Consider the following 15,303-nt stretch of genomic DNA (forward strand, 5'->3'; position numbering starts at 1 on the left):
ATAAAAAATTAAAAAAAATTATATATCTACCAGTATATGAAATTTTATTCTAACTGTATTTTGATATTAAAATATATACATTTATATCAAAATACACTTAGAATGAAATTGTATATATATCTATGTATATATAAATAAATAAAAATAATACGTAATTTACATTAGTCTATATACAAAATTTCATAAATAATTATATAAATATACATGTAGACTTCAAATATATAAATGTGCATATATGTTTAAATTCTACGTGCGTATTTATGTAATATTTTTACATAATTAAATAATTTTATTAATTGCAATTTGAGGGACCTGCCTGCCAACCCAGGCCGAAATTGCAGAGAATTTAATTTGCTAGCACTGTATTTTACCCTGTAACGTTCTACGACACCCTAAAACCTGTACATGGGGGGTACTGTTTTACTCGGGAGACTTTGCTGAAACAAATATTAGTGATTCCAAACAGTAAAACCTATCACAGCGATGATATTGTCAGTGAAAGTGACTTTTTTAACATTTTTCACACACAAACAGCACTTTTACTGATGATATAATTGTTGTGATACGTTTTCCTGATTTGAAACACTAATATTTGTGTTCAGCAAAGTCTCCTGAGTATAACAGTACCCCTCATGTACAGATTTTATAGCGTTTTTGAAAGCCAAACACTGGGCAAAATTAGCGTTCAATTTAGTTTTTTACTTTTTCACACACAAACAAATATGAACGCTAACTTTGGCCAGTGTTTGCGACTAGGTGGCTACTAAAAAAGACTGGACATACCCCATATTGAATACCCTGGTTTGTCTACTTTAAAAAAAAAGTATGTACATGTGGGATGTTACTCAGAGAATTTTGACTAATAATATTATTACAATGCCACTATTGATAAATTTGAAAAAAATGTATGTTTTGAAACCGCAATATCCTACTTGTACCTATAGCCCTATAACTTGCAAAAAAGCATGTAAACACTGGATATTTTAAAACTCAGGACAAAATTTCGAATCTATTTAGCAGTTTTTTTTATTCGCTTTTATTCACATAAAAGTAAAAAAACATGTATTTCTTTCAATTTTTCATCATATTTTTTTTTAAATTAAATTACATGAGATTAAATAAATAATGGTATGTAAAGAAAGCCTTTTTTGTCCTGAAAAAAACAACATATAATTTGTATGGGAACAGTAAATGAGAGAGCGGAAAATTACAGCTAAACACAAACACCACAAAAGTGTAAAAAGAGGCCTGGTCGCAAATGTACAACATCGCAAAAACAGTCCAGTCCTTAAGGGGTTAAAAAAGCTACTGTGTTTACTAAACTGGACCTTAGAGGTGCATACAATCTAATACGTATAAAAAAGGACCATGAATGGAAAACTGCATTCAAAACTAGCAGTGGTCATTACGAGTACACTGTGATGCCCTTTGGTCTTTGTAATGCCCCAGCAGTGTTTCAAGAATTTATTAATGAAGTCCTACGAGAGTACATTCACACATTTGTAATAGTGTACTTGGACGACATATTAATATATTCAACCGCTTTGCATACTCATCACATACATGTTAAAACAGTTTTGAAAACCCTTCTTGTTAATGGACTTTATTGTAAATTAGAAAAATGTTTATTTGATCAATCCGAAATCCAGTTCTTGAGGTATCTAATTTCTGCTAAGGGTTTTCGTATGGATCCCAAGAAGCTTTCTGCTGTCATAGAATGGCCTCACGCTGCCTTCCATGTAAGCCGGTCTCTGTCTCACGCTGCCTTCCATGTAAGCCGGTCTCTGTCTCACGCTGCCTTCCATGTAAGCCGGTCTCTGTCTCACGCTGCCTTCCATGTAAGCCGGTCTCTGCCTCACGCTGCCTTCCATGTAAGCCGGTCTCTGTCTCACGCTGCCTTCCATGTAAGCCGGTCTCTGTCTCACGCTGCCTTCCATGTAAGCCGGTCTCTGTCTCACGCTGCCTTCCATGTAAGCCGGTCTCTGTCTCACGCTGCCTTCCATGTAAGCCGGTCTCTGTCTCACGCTGCCTTCCATGTAAGCCGGTCTCTGTCTAACGCTGCCTTCCATGTAAGCCGGTCTCTGTCTCACGCTGCCTTCCATGTAAGCCGGTCTCTGTCTCACGCTGCCTTCCATGTAAGCCGGTCTCTGCCTCACGCTGCCTTCCATGTAAGCCGGTCTCTGCCTCACGCTGCCTTCCATGTAAGCCGGTCTCTCTGTCTCACGCTGCCTTCCATGTAAGCCGGTCTCTGCCTCACGCTGCCTTCCATGTAAGCCGGTCTCTGCCTCACGCTGCCTTCCATGTAAGCCGGTCTCTGTCTCACGCTGCCTTCCATGTAAGCCGGTCTCTCTGTCTCACGCTGCCTTCCATGTAAGCCGGTCTCTGCCTCACGCTGCCTTCCATGTAAGCCGGTCTCTGCCTCACGCTGCCTTCCATGTAAGCCGGTCTCTGCCTCACGCTGCCTTCCATGTAAGCCGGTCTCTCTGTCTCACGCTGCCTTCCATGTAAGCCGGTCTCTGCCTCACGCTGCCTTCCATGTAAGCCGGTCTCTGCCTCACGCTGCCTTCCATGTAAGCCGGTCTCTGTCTCACGCTGCCTTCCATGTAAGCCGGTCTCTCTGTCTCACGCTGCCTTCCATGTAAGCCGGTCTCTGCCTCACGCTGCCTTCCATGTAAGCCGGTCTCTGCCTCACGCTGCCTTCCATGTAAGCCGGTCTCTGCCTCACGCTGCCTTCCATGTAAGCCGGTCTCTGTCTCACGCTGCCTTCCATGTAAGCCGGTCTCTCTGTCTCACGCTGCCTTCCATGTAAGCCGGTCTCTGTCTCACGCTGCCTTCCATGTAAGCCGGTCTCTCTGTCTCACGCTGCCTTCCATGTAAGCCGGTCTCTGTCTCACGCTGCCTTCCATGTAAGCCGGTCTCTGTCTCACGCTGCCTTCCATGTAAGCCGGTCTCTGTCTCACACTGCCTTCCATGTAAGCCGGTCTCTCTGTCTCACGCTGCCTTCCATGTAAGCCGGTCTCTGCCTCACGCTGCCTTCCATGTAAGCCGGTCTCTGCCTCACGCTGCCTTCCATGTAAGCCGGTCTCTGTCTCACGCTGCCTTCCATGTAAGCCGGTCTCTCTGTCTCACGCTGCCTTCCATGTAAGCCGGTCTCTGTCTCACGCTGCCTTCCATGTAAGCCGGTCTCTGTCTCACGCTGCCTTCCATGTAAGCCGGTCTCTGTCTCACGCTGCCTTCCATGTAAGCCGGTCTCTGGCTCACGCTGCCTTCCATGTAAGCCGGTCTCTGTCTCACGCTGCCTTCCATGTAAGCCGGTCTCTGTCTCACGCTGCCTTCCATGTAAGCCGGTCTCTGTCTCACGCTGCCTTCCATGTAAGCCGGTCTCTCTGTCTCACGCTGCCTTCCATGTAAGCCGGTCTCTGCCTCACGCTGCCTTCCATGTAAGCCGGTCTCTGCCTCACGCTGCCTTCCATGTAAGCCGGTCTCTGCCTCACGCTGCCTTCCATGTAAGCCGGTCTCTGTCTCACGCTGTGGATGTTTCTGTGTTTCAGGTTGCGCATGGTATTGGATTTTTCTCTGCATCATTGGAAGCAGCAGGTCCCATTCGTAGTGCAGGTAATGATTTCTTTTGAGAGGGTCCTGTCATGTCTCCTGGTATTTGTGGATGGACTCACACTTTATTTTCTCTGATTCTAGATGCTGTCTGATCATTGTCCCCAGCTGTCATTTCTCACACTTTCCAACTGCCATGAGGTCACATTAGACGCTCTGCTTTCTGTGACTCATAACTGTCCTCGACTGTGCTCCCTCAATCTGCAGAACTCACAGGTCAGAACCTTTTCAGCCAAGACAGTAATCAAGAAAGATTAACATGAGCTGAAATGGCTAAAGGAAGCCCTCTATCCTTGTCTCCCCGCACACAGTGTATTATAACTGCAGCTATAAGGTTATGGTGTAAGGAGGTCCCCTGTCTCCCCGCACACAGTGTATTATAACTGCAGCTATAAGGTTATGGTGTAAGGAGGTCCCCCGTCTCCCCGCACACAGTGTATTATAACTGCAGCTATAAGGTTATGGTGTAAGGAGGTCCCCTGTCTCCCCGCACACAGTGTATTATAACCGCAGCTATAAGGTTATGGTGTAAGGAGGTCCCCTGTGTCCCCGCACACAGTGTATTATAACTGCAGCTATAAGGTTATGGAGTAAGGAGGTCCCCTGTCTCCCCGCACACAGTGTATTATAACCGCAGCTATAAGGTTATGGTGTAAGGAGGTTCCCTGTCTCCCCGCACACAGTGTATTATAACTGCAGCTATAAGGTTATGGTATAAGGAGGTCCCCTGTCTCCCCGCACACAGTGTATTATAACTGCAGCTATAAGGTTATGGTGTAAGGAGGCCCCCTGTCTCCCCGCACACAGTGTATTATAACTGCAGCTATAAGGTTATGGTGTAAGGAGGTCCCCTGTCTCCCCGCACACAGTGTATTATAACCTCAGCTATAAGGTTATGGTGTAAGGAGGTCCCCTGTCTCCCCGCACACAGTGTATTATAACTGCAGCTATAAGGTTATGGTGTAAGGAGGTCCCCTGTCTCCCCGCACACAGTGTATTATAACTGCAGCTATAAGGTTATGGTGTAAGGAGGTCCCCTGTCTCCTCGCACACAGTGTATTATAACTGCAGCTATAAGGTTATGGTGTAAGGAGGTCCCCTGTCTCCCTGCACACAGTGTATTATAACTGCAGCTATAAGGTTATGGTGTAAGGAGGTCCCTGTCTCCCTGCACACAGTGTATTATAACTGCAGCTATAAGGTTATGGTGTAAGGAGGTCCCCTGTCTCCTCGCACACAGTGTATTATGACTGCAGCTATAAGGTTATGGTGTAAGGAGGTCCCCTGTCTCCCTGCACACAGTGTATTATAACTGCAGCTATAAGGTTATGGTGTAAGGAGGTCCCCTGTCTCCCCGCAGTTTTAAACTACTTCAATGTTAGCCTGTTGTAGCGAACCGCCAGTATCCTGAGTGATACGTTTGTCTCCCAATATCCAGCAAGGTCGTGTGATTATCTAGCTCTGACCGTTGCATGCCCAAACATCAATCGAGACTTGATGAAGGGTACAAAAGGAATGTTTTATTATGGCCAAATGGCCTGCTTTTATACACAGACCAGTCTTCAGCTAAAATATAGGTAAAACCCGCCCAGGCGTTTGCTTTGCCTAAACTAATTATCTCCCAGGCACTAGAGGTACAATGAATTAAACATAAAAACACCCCAAACCACACACAATATTAATAGGAACCCTTACAAGTCTTATATCCCCGGATCTGAGCTCCCAAGTTGTCCAACTAGCGATCAGATGCCGATAATGCAGCCGAATCGCCACCGGAGTAAAGTTTTGATCGACCACACACGTTGGAGCTGCCCAAATTAGTTCCATAAGAAAAGTGGTAGCGATCGGTCAGCCTTCGGGAGTGCCTACACTAAATAATTCGGGGGAGTCTTTTCACCCCCTGGGAAGGAAGCAGGCGGCAGGCGGCGGTACAAAGTTACAGAGGTTCGCCGGTCAGAGTATCCTTTGAGTTCCAGGCACTCGATGACCTCGTACCGCCGTCTGCGTTTGGGAGACAAAATGGCCGCCATTCTCCAGAGCACATGTTTTCAGTTCTATGAATGGCGGCCACCCAGAGAGAGCACTTGAGTTTGTGGTTCTTTTGAAGATAATGAGCCGGGGGGTGGTCTGTAGATAAAACTACCGAACCTAGGGAAACAGTGTAGCTGAGAGCTGATTTCCCACAGCTGAACTCCACCAATATATCCAGAGGATGCAGGAACAAATACAAATCCAATAAGGTAAATAGCACTGAGGCGAAGCCAACCTCGCCACTGTGAACTGGAGGAGCCTGGTTGCTCGCCTGCTGCCTTTAGACTATGGCCCTAGGAGATTGGGCCCTTTTAAAAAAACGTATTCGGCCCTAACAGAGTGCATGTCACTCATTCTGGCCCTTTAAACACAGTGGGGCCATTCTGTACTTGCCCAGTGTGAGCAGTGATACCCCCAGATAGCTATGCCATGCAGCCTATTCATATAATGAAAGACTATGGGAAAGACTTTGGCTCCATGGCAATTAAACTGTATTTGTGTGGTCTGCGTGCCATTTACCTAATAATGTGCACGCAGACCTGAGCTATCTGGGGATGTATTACATGTCTGTGTTTGGTGTAATAAAAGTGACTTTATATATTTTAAAACATAATCCTGTATTTAGGTCCCCACATGTGTAATGGAGTTTTGTCTTTGACCTGGGAGATAATTGGATTACTTCTCCAATTATCTCCAGGGCAGAAGGGAGGAAGCCAGGATGCATTGTGGGGATGTTTTACTTTTCCTGTTTGAGCCAGATTAAAATACTGCCAGCCAGGGGGAACAAAAGATACTTTTACTAACTTTTGAACCCCTGGTCCGATTCATGCCATTTTTTAATATGTTGTTCCCCTGAATGGATTGATCGTGGATATGTATTTTTATGTGAATGTGATGTATGGTTTTAAAGTTAGAGTATGTGTGGAAACTGTATTTTTACTGTATGTAATAAATTATGTTAACTGCTTATCTGAGGGGAGGGGATGTGTGGGTTGTACTGTTACTTGATTGGTTATTTTATGCCTCCCCCTGGGTGTGTCCTGTATGTGCACAACCGTAATAAAAACCAGGCTGGGTGTGCCAGGACCTCAGATTCTGCTTGACCCTCAAACCGATGTGTCGTCTCGTTTTTGGGGGAATTGGATTGTATGCTGACTGCCAGGAGTGTAAGCGGATTGTAGGCTTTTCCTGTTCGGCTGATTCCAGGGTTCGTGTGTTTCCAGTTCGGGAGTTTCCAGAATTCGTACAGTTTTCAGTTCGGGAGATTGGTGATTGCTGTAGCTGCTGGTCTATGGAAAAGGGGGATATCGCCTAAACTGGGTTTTATCCTCTTGTAAGTGAAACGGTCCGTTACAATTGGTGGCAAGCGGCGGGATAGTTCCTACAGCCAGAAGGACAGCTACAGACAACTCCAAATCCTTGGAGTTACAAATTGAGGGCAACGTTAGCACTCGTGCAGCGCCCCTGGCAGCAGAGGTATCCAGCGACTTGGAGCAGACAAGTATGGAAGGCTCTGACGCTGAAGATTATGGGCTGGCCGAGGTGAGACAGCGAGTGGCCCAGTATGGGGGTTATGTATCCATGGAGATATTCCAGGGGATCTGGAACCAGGTCATGGCTAAGCGAAAATCAAGGATGGACGGAGAGTATGCTCAGCGGAAAGAGTGTTACAGCAGCAGAGTAGAGGCTGCATCCGATGAGGTTAGCCGTCTTCCCCTGAGGTGGCAGTGTGTAACCCAGGGAGCTAAAGGTGCCGTCCTTCCTCCCCAGCGGCAGATTGTATCACAGGGAGCTAAAGGTTCCGTCCTTCCTCCCCAGCGGCAGATTGTATCACAGGGAGCTGAAGGTGTCGTCCTTCCTCCCCAGCGGCAGATTGTATCTCAGGGAGCTAAAGGTGCCGTCCTTCCTCCCCAGCGGCAGTGTGTGTCCCAGGGAGCTGAAGGTGCAATCCTTCCTCCCCAGCGGCAGTGTGTATCCCAGGGAGCTGAAGGTGTCGTCCTTCCTCCCCAGCAGCAGTGTGTACCCCAGGCAGCTGAAGGTGCAATCCTTCCTCCCAGCGGCAGTGTGTATCCCAGGGAGCTGAAGGTGCCGTCCTTCCTCCCCAGCGGCAGATTGTATCACAGGGAGCTAAAGGTTCCGTCCTTCCTCCCCAGCGGCAGATTGTATCACAGGGAGCTGAAGGTGTCGTCCTTCCTCCCCAGCGGCAGATTGTATCTCAGGGAGCTAAAGGTGCCGTCCTTCCTCCCCAGCGGCAGTGTGTGTCCCAGGGAACTGAAGGTGCAATCCTTCCTCCCCAGCGGCAGTGTGTATCCCAGGGAGCTGAAGGTGTCGTCCTTCCTCCCCAGCGGCAGTGTGTACCCCAGGCAGCTGAAGGTGCAATCCTTCCTCCCAGCGGCAGTGTGTATCCCAGGGAGCTGAAGGTGCCTTCCTTCCTCCCCAGCGGCAGTGTGTACCCCAGGGAGCTGAAGGTGCCGTCCTTCCTCCCCAGCGGCAGTGTGTACCCCAGGGAGCTGAAGGTGCCGTCCTTCCTCCCCAGCGGCAGTGTGTACCCCAGGGAGCTGAAGGTGCCGTCCTTCCTCCCCAGCGGCAGTGTGTACCCCAGTGTCACGTCTAAACATTTGTTATGAAGGAACACAACTGCAGATTTCGTATAGTTTGAATATTTATTATAAAAAGTAAAAGGATTGACTTTAATTCCAATTTACAGGTACTGTAGTTTTAAGTAATAAACGATAACTGAAGTCCACAATTATAAGCACTGTAGCTTTAAGTAGTAAATGATAACTGAAGTCCACAATTACAGGTACTGTAGCTTTAAGGAGTAAACGATAGTAAATTGCAGACACTGAATCAATAAAGAGTCTCTTAGTAGAATCAACGGTTTAGGTGATAAGCAGTCACAATAGCTGTTCCATAGACTTTAACCGAAGCAAGACAGATGCAGCTAACTGAGATAAAGTATGAGTTGAAGTTAGCTGTAACGGTTTTGTATTATCGAAGGATTTTGGAGACAGGAAATAACAGCTTGAGATGCAATGCTTATCACAGAGGTTTTACTTAGCTTCCGGCACATAGAACACTGGTTCCCGAGATCTCCTCAGAGGCGTTTATCCTGGATGGAGAGTGCTTTTAGTTGTGGATGAGGAGAGGTGAAGGGAACTTGCAGAGTCTTTCAGTCCGGTCTGGTAACAGAGGTTTTCACAACGAAGTTGTAGCCGGTTCGTGAGTACGGAACGTAGTTCAATAATCCAGCCTAGATCAGCTGGTGCAGTCAGATTAAATAGGCAGACCGTGTCATAAAGGGGTGTGGCTAGGCTCCGTGGAACCAGGAAGTAAGAGGATACCATAGTTAAGGCATGACACCCAGGGAGCTGAAGGTGCAATCCTTCCTCCCCAGCGGCAGTGTGTATCCCAGGGAGCTGAAGGTGCCGTCCTTCCTCCCCAGCGGCAGTGTGTGTCCCAGGGAACTGAAGGTGCAATCCTTCCTCCCCAGCGGCAGTGTGTATCCCAGGGAGCTGAAGGTGTCGTCCTTCCTCCCCAGCGGCAGTGTGTACCCCAGGCAGCTGAAGGTGCAATCCTTCCTCCCAGCGGCAGTGTGTATCCCAGGGAGCTGAAGGTGCCTTCCTTCCTCCCCAGCGGCAGTGTGTACCCCAGGGAGCTGAAGGTGCCGTCCTTCCTCCCCAGCGGCAGTGTGTACCCCAGGGAGCTGAAGGTGCCGTCCTTCCTCCCCAGCGGCAGTGTGTACCCCAGGGAGCTGAAGGTGCCGTCCTTCCTCCCCAGCGGCAGTGTGTACCCCAGTGTCACGTCTAAACATTTGTTATGAAGGAACACAACTGCAGATTTCGTATAGTTTGAATATTTATTATAAAAAGTAAAAGGATTGACTTTAATTCCAATTTACAGGTACTGTAGTTTTAAGTAATAAACGATAACTGAAGTCCACAATTATAAGCACTGTAGCTTTAAGTAGTAAATGATAACTGAAGTCCACAATTACAGGTACTGTAGCTTTAAGGAGTAAACGATAGTAAATTGCAGACACTGAATCAATAAAGAGTCTCTTAGTAGAATCAACGGTTTAGGTGATAAGCAGTCACAATAGCTGTTCCATAGACTTTAACCGAAGCAAGACAGATGCAGCTAACTGAGATAAAGTATGAGTTGAAGTTAGCTGTAACGGTTTTGTATTATCGAAGGATTTTGGAGACAGGAAATAACAGCTTGAGATGCAATGCTTATCACAGAGGTTTTACTTAGCTTCCGGCACATAGAACACTGGTTCCCGAGATCTCCTCAGAGGCGTTTATCCTGGATGGAGAGTGCTTTTAGTTGTGGATGAGGAGAGGTGAAGGGAACTTGCAGAGTCTTTCAGTCCGGTCTGGTAACAGAGGTTTTCACAACGAAGTTGTAGCCGGTTCGTGAGTACGGAACGTAGTTCAATAATCCAGCCTAGATCAGCTGGTGCAGTCAGATTAAATAGGCAGACCGTGTCATAAAGGGGTGTGGCTAGGCTCCGTGGAACCAGGAAGTAAGAGGATACCATAGTTAAGGCATGACAGTACCCCCTCTTTAATGAGCAACCTCTGGGTGCTATTGACTTGGTTTAGAAGGGTAACGCTTGTGAAATTTGGAAATCAATTTGTCAGCATGAACGACAGAGGAGTTTTCCCATGTATCTTCATCAATTCCATATCCTTTCCATCTGATGAGGTATTGTAAGGAGCCACGATGGATCCTTGAATCCAGTATACTTTGAATTTCGTATTCTTCTTCACCCTGGACCAATATGGGATCAGGAGAAGTAGTGACATTTCTTTGGAAAGGGTCAGGATGATGAGGCTTCAACAAGGACACATGAAAAACAGGATGTAGCTTTAAAGTTGGTGGAAGTTTCAATTTAACAACATTACGGTTGATAACCGATATTATTGGAAAAGGACCAAGGAAAAGAGAACTTAACTTCTTTGATGGACGATTTGTAGAGATGTTCTTTGAGGAAAGCCAGACAAGATCACCGATTTTATAAGAAGGTGAAGGTTGTCTTTTTGTATCAAAAAACTTCTTTTGATTGGAGGAGGCCAATTCTAGATTCTCATGCAATTTCTTGAATAAAGAGGACATATGAGAGATTTGATTCGAATCGGAGAGATTAGATGAAGAAACTGTCTGAGCAGGAATTGAGGAAGGATGAAATCCATAATTGGATAAAAATGGAGTCATTTTACTGCTGGTATGAAAAGAGTTATTGTATGCGAATTCTGCCATAGGTAACCAAGTTATCCAATCGTCTTGTAAGTGAGAGCAATAACATCGTAGATATTGTTCTAAGCATTGGTTGACTCTTTCAGTTTGTCCATCTGTTTGAGGATGATATGCAGATGATAGTTTACGTTGGATATGAAGAGTGGCACATAATGCATTCCAAAATTTGGAGGTAAACTGAGTTCCTCGGTCTGAAATGATTTCGTCTGGCAGTCCGTGGAGTTTGACTATGTTATCAAGAAATATTTTTGAAAGTTCAGAGGATGTGGGTAACTTCTTTAAAGGAATGAAATGAGACATTTTCGTGAAGCGGTCTACCACCACTAAAATGGTGGTATGATGATGAGAAGGAGGTAATTCTACCAGAAAATCCATAGAAATGGATTGCCAAGGTCGTTCAGGAATTGGTAATTTCAATAATTGACCAAATGGTTGATGATGGACATGTTTTGATCTTTGGCATACAGAACAAGATTTGACATAAGATTCAATAGTTTGGTCTTGACGAGGCCACCAATAGTATCTTTTAGACAATTCAAGGGTCTTTTTTATACCTGGATGACCTGCCAGAGGAGAATCATGAATAAATTCGAGTACTTTAATTCTGAAAGAGGGAGGTACGTAAATCCGGTCTTTGAAGTAGTAGAGACCGTTTTTCTTGGATAATTGAATTGATTTAGGAAGTTCGAGAGCATCTTCACTGAGATCTTTAATGTCATCAATAAGAGAAGATAAGATTCCAATGACTTTAGGCGAAGGAGGTTCAATTTGTGTGTCTTTATGGATCCTGGAAAGGGCATCAGCCTTTTTGTTTCTAGACCCAGGTCTAAAGACGATTTGGAAGTTGAACCGGGAAAAAAAGAGATTCCATCTCACTTGTCGAGCAGACAGTGTTTTATTGGAGTGAAGATATTCGAGATTTTTATGGTCAGTATATATGATTAAAGAGTTCTGAGCACCTTCAAGAAGGTGTCTCCAGGTTTCTAAAGCCACTTTGATACTTAATAATTCTTTTTCTCCTGTAGGATAATTCTTTTCGGCAGGAGATAATGATCGTGAGAAGAAGGCGACAGGATGAAGAGGTTCTTGAGGAGTTTTGTGTTGAGAAAGGACAGCTCCAATTGCAATTTCCGAAGCATCCGTTTCAAGGACATAAAGATATGAAGGATTTGGAAGTTGAAGAATAGGAGCTGTTGTAAATTTTCTCTTTAATTCAGTGAAGGCAGTTTGAGCCTTCTCGTTCCAATTGAAGGGATGTTTTTTACTGTTAAGTTGATTGAGTGGGTGAGCTATCTCAGAGTAGTTTTTAATAAATTTTCTGTAGAAGTTGGCGAACCCTAGAAATCGCTGTAATTCTTTTACTGTAGAGGGAACAGGCCAGTTGATGATACAATCGACTTTTGAATTATCCATACCTATTGAATGAGGGGAGATGACATAACCTAAGAAGGTTATTTCTTTGACGTGAAAAATACATTTTTCGGGTTTAGCGAATAATTTGTGAGTTCTGAGTCTTGATAACACCCATCTGACATGTTTTCTATGTTCCTCAGGAGTGTTGGAGTATATGAGAATATCATCTAAATAAATGATGACACAGACGTCCAATAGGTCTCTAAAGATATCATTTATGAAATGTTGAAAAGTTGCAGGGGCGTTGCAGAGGCCAAAAGGCATCACCAGATATTCGAAGAGGCCATATCTTGTTCGGAAAGCAGTTTTCCATTCATCATTAGCCTTTATCCTGATGAGATTATATGCCCCGCGAAGGTCAAGCTTAGTGTAGATGGTAGCAGTTTTCAATCGTTCAACCAGTTCATTGATGAGAGGAAGAGGATAACGATTTTTAACTGTTATTTTGTTTAAGGCTCTGTAATCAATGATAGGACGTATAGTCTGGTCTTTGTTTCTTACGAAAAACATACTTGAGGCAGCAGGTGAACTAGAGGGTCTAATGAACCCTTTCCGTAGGTTTTCATCTAGATATTCTTTGAGAATTTGTAATTCAGCCTCAGAGAGAGGGTAGATGTGCCCAAAAGGTACTGGGGCACCAGGTATGAGGTCTATAGGACAATCGTAGGAACGATGAGGCGGGAGCGTTTCAGCTTCTTTTTTACTGAAGACATCTGAAAAGTCTGAATAACAAGAAGGTATGGTTGGTTCTTTGGAGATTTGAAGAATAGGAATTTGCTGTAAACATGTTTCTTTACAATAATGTGAGTTAAAGGTGATAGAGAAAGGAGACCATGAAATTTGAGGGTTGTGGTTCCTTAACCAATTGATCCCTATTATAACGGGATAGAGAGGTGATGGAATAACATCAAATACTAGAAATTCAGTATGAATATGATTGGTGGTTACCTTTAGAGGGATGGTTTCATGAAGAATCGGTCCCGAGGAGATAAAGGAGCCGTCAATCACTTTAATAGGAACAGAAATGGCTTTTTGAACACAAGGAATTTTATTCTTTGTTACAAAGGTTGAATCGATGAATACCCCATTTGCACCTGAATCGATGATAGCTTCAGTAACAATTCTCACCTTATCCCACTGTATTACAAGGGATATAGGTGTGAACGGAGTGGTCGGTGTTGGGGGGAGTGCACTGAAGATTGCAGAGGTGTAGGCTTGTCTACCGGCCTTTGTCCGTTTTAATAAGGGACAATCAGAGACCAGATGATCTTGAGAGGCACAATACATGCATAGGTTTAATTGATGTCTTCGGTTCTTTTCTGCAGGAGTGAGAGGACTTCTTATTACCCCTATTTCCATAGGTTCACTTGGTAAAGAAGTTTTTTCTGGAGCTTTTGAGGGAGTAAAAGGTTTTCGGTCTTTAGAATGAAAAAGGGCTTTTTCTGCCTTTCTTTCTCTTAATCTTCTGTCAATGCTGATTGATAAGTGAATTAGAGCGTTCAAAGTAGTAGGGAGTTCTGTTCTAGACAGTTCATCTTTTACAGCTTCAGATAAACCAATTCGAAATTGGTTGCGCAATGTGATGTCATTCCATTGCGTTTCTACAGCCCATCTTTTAAATTCAGCAATGTAATCTTCAACAGGTCTATTTCTTTGCTGTAGTGTTCTGATTGTTAAATCAGCTGTAGCTTGTTTGTTAGGATCTTCATAGAGAAGAGACATGGCTTCAAAAAATTCATCCAGTGAGTCTAAGATGGGGTCGTCGTTTTCCAGAAAGGAATGGGCCCATGACATAGGTTCACCTCTTAGAAAGGAAATAACCGAACACACTTTAGTTCTTTCTGTAGGATAAGATCTGGGTTTCAAAGCAATTAATAATTTGCAGGTGTTGAGGAACTCCCTGTATTTTGAACGATCTCCAGAGAACTTTTCAGGGTTACATACAGCAGGATCGCTAGCCGAGTGCAGAACAGTATGAGGAGTATGAGTTTGTAGATCTCTGACATAAGTGAGAATTCTTTCGTTAGTAACTTGCAGGTCTTGCACACCTTGGGCTAGTGTATCAACTCTTTGATTCAGCGTAGTTATAGTAGAATCGAAATCTGCTGGATCCATTACAATGGCTGGATTATTCTGTCACGTCTAAACATTTGTTATGAAGGAACACAACTGCAGATTTCGTATAGTTTGAATATTTATTATAAAAAGTAAAAGGATTGACTTTAATTCCAATTTACAGGTACTGTAGTTTTAAGTAATAAACGATAACTGAAGTCCACAATTATAAGCACTGTAGCTTTAAGTAGTAAATGATAACTGAAGTCCACAATTACAGGTACTGTAGCTTTAAGGAGTAAACGATAGTAAATTGCAGACACTGAATCAATAAAGAGTCTCTTAGTAGAATCAACGGTTTAGGTGATAAGCAGTCACAATAGCTGTTCCATAGACTTTAACCGAAGCAAGACAGATGCAGCTAACTGAGATAAAGTATGAGTTGAAGTTAGCTGTAACGGTTTTGTATTATCGAAGGATTTTGGAGACAGGAAATAACAGCTTGAGATGCAATGCTTATCACAGAGGTTTTACTTAGCTTCCGGCACATAGAACACTGGTTCCCGAGATCTCCTCAGAGGCATTTATCCTGGATGGAGAGTGTTAAGCTTTTAGTTGTGGATGAGGAGAGGTGAAGGGAACTTGCAGAGTCTTTCAGTCCGGTCTGGTAACAGAGGTTTTCACAACGAAGTTGTAGCCGGTTCGTGAGTACGGAACGTAGTTCAATAATCCAGCCTAGATCAGCTGGTGCAGTCAGATTAAATAGGCAGACCGTGTCATAAAGGGGTGTGGCTAGGCTCCGTGGAACCAGGAAGTAAGAGGATACCATAGTTAAGGCATGACACCCAGGGAGCTGAAGGTGCAATCCTTCCTCCCCAGCGGCAGTGTGTATCCCAGGGAGCTGAAGGTGCCGTCCTTCCTCCCCAGCGG

The 15,303-nt window shown here is 44.5% G+C and overlaps 1 protein-coding gene across 2 annotated transcripts in view; it reads left to right on the forward strand.

The window, feature by feature from the left end:
* FBXL6 (F-box and leucine rich repeat protein 6) overlaps positions 1-15,303 on the forward strand; it is a 77,013-nt gene that overhangs the window by 39,952 nt on the left and 21,758 nt on the right. For both annotated transcript variants that reach the window (XR_010090729.1, XM_063450908.1), the window contains exons 4-5: positions 3,552-3,615; positions 3,697-3,828. Coding sequence is in view for 1 of the 2 variants with exons in the window: in XM_063450908.1 (XP_063306978.1) it covers positions 3,552-3,615; positions 3,697-3,828 (196 nt within the window). In the remaining variant the exon portion in view is untranslated. The remainder of the gene's footprint in view (positions 1-3,551; positions 3,616-3,696; positions 3,829-15,303) is intronic.

This window comes from Pelobates fuscus, chromosome 4, assembly GCF_036172605.1.
Source record: "Pelobates fuscus isolate aPelFus1 chromosome 4, aPelFus1.pri, whole genome shotgun sequence".
Taxonomy (NCBI): domain Eukaryota; kingdom Metazoa; phylum Chordata; class Amphibia; order Anura; family Pelobatidae; genus Pelobates; species Pelobates fuscus.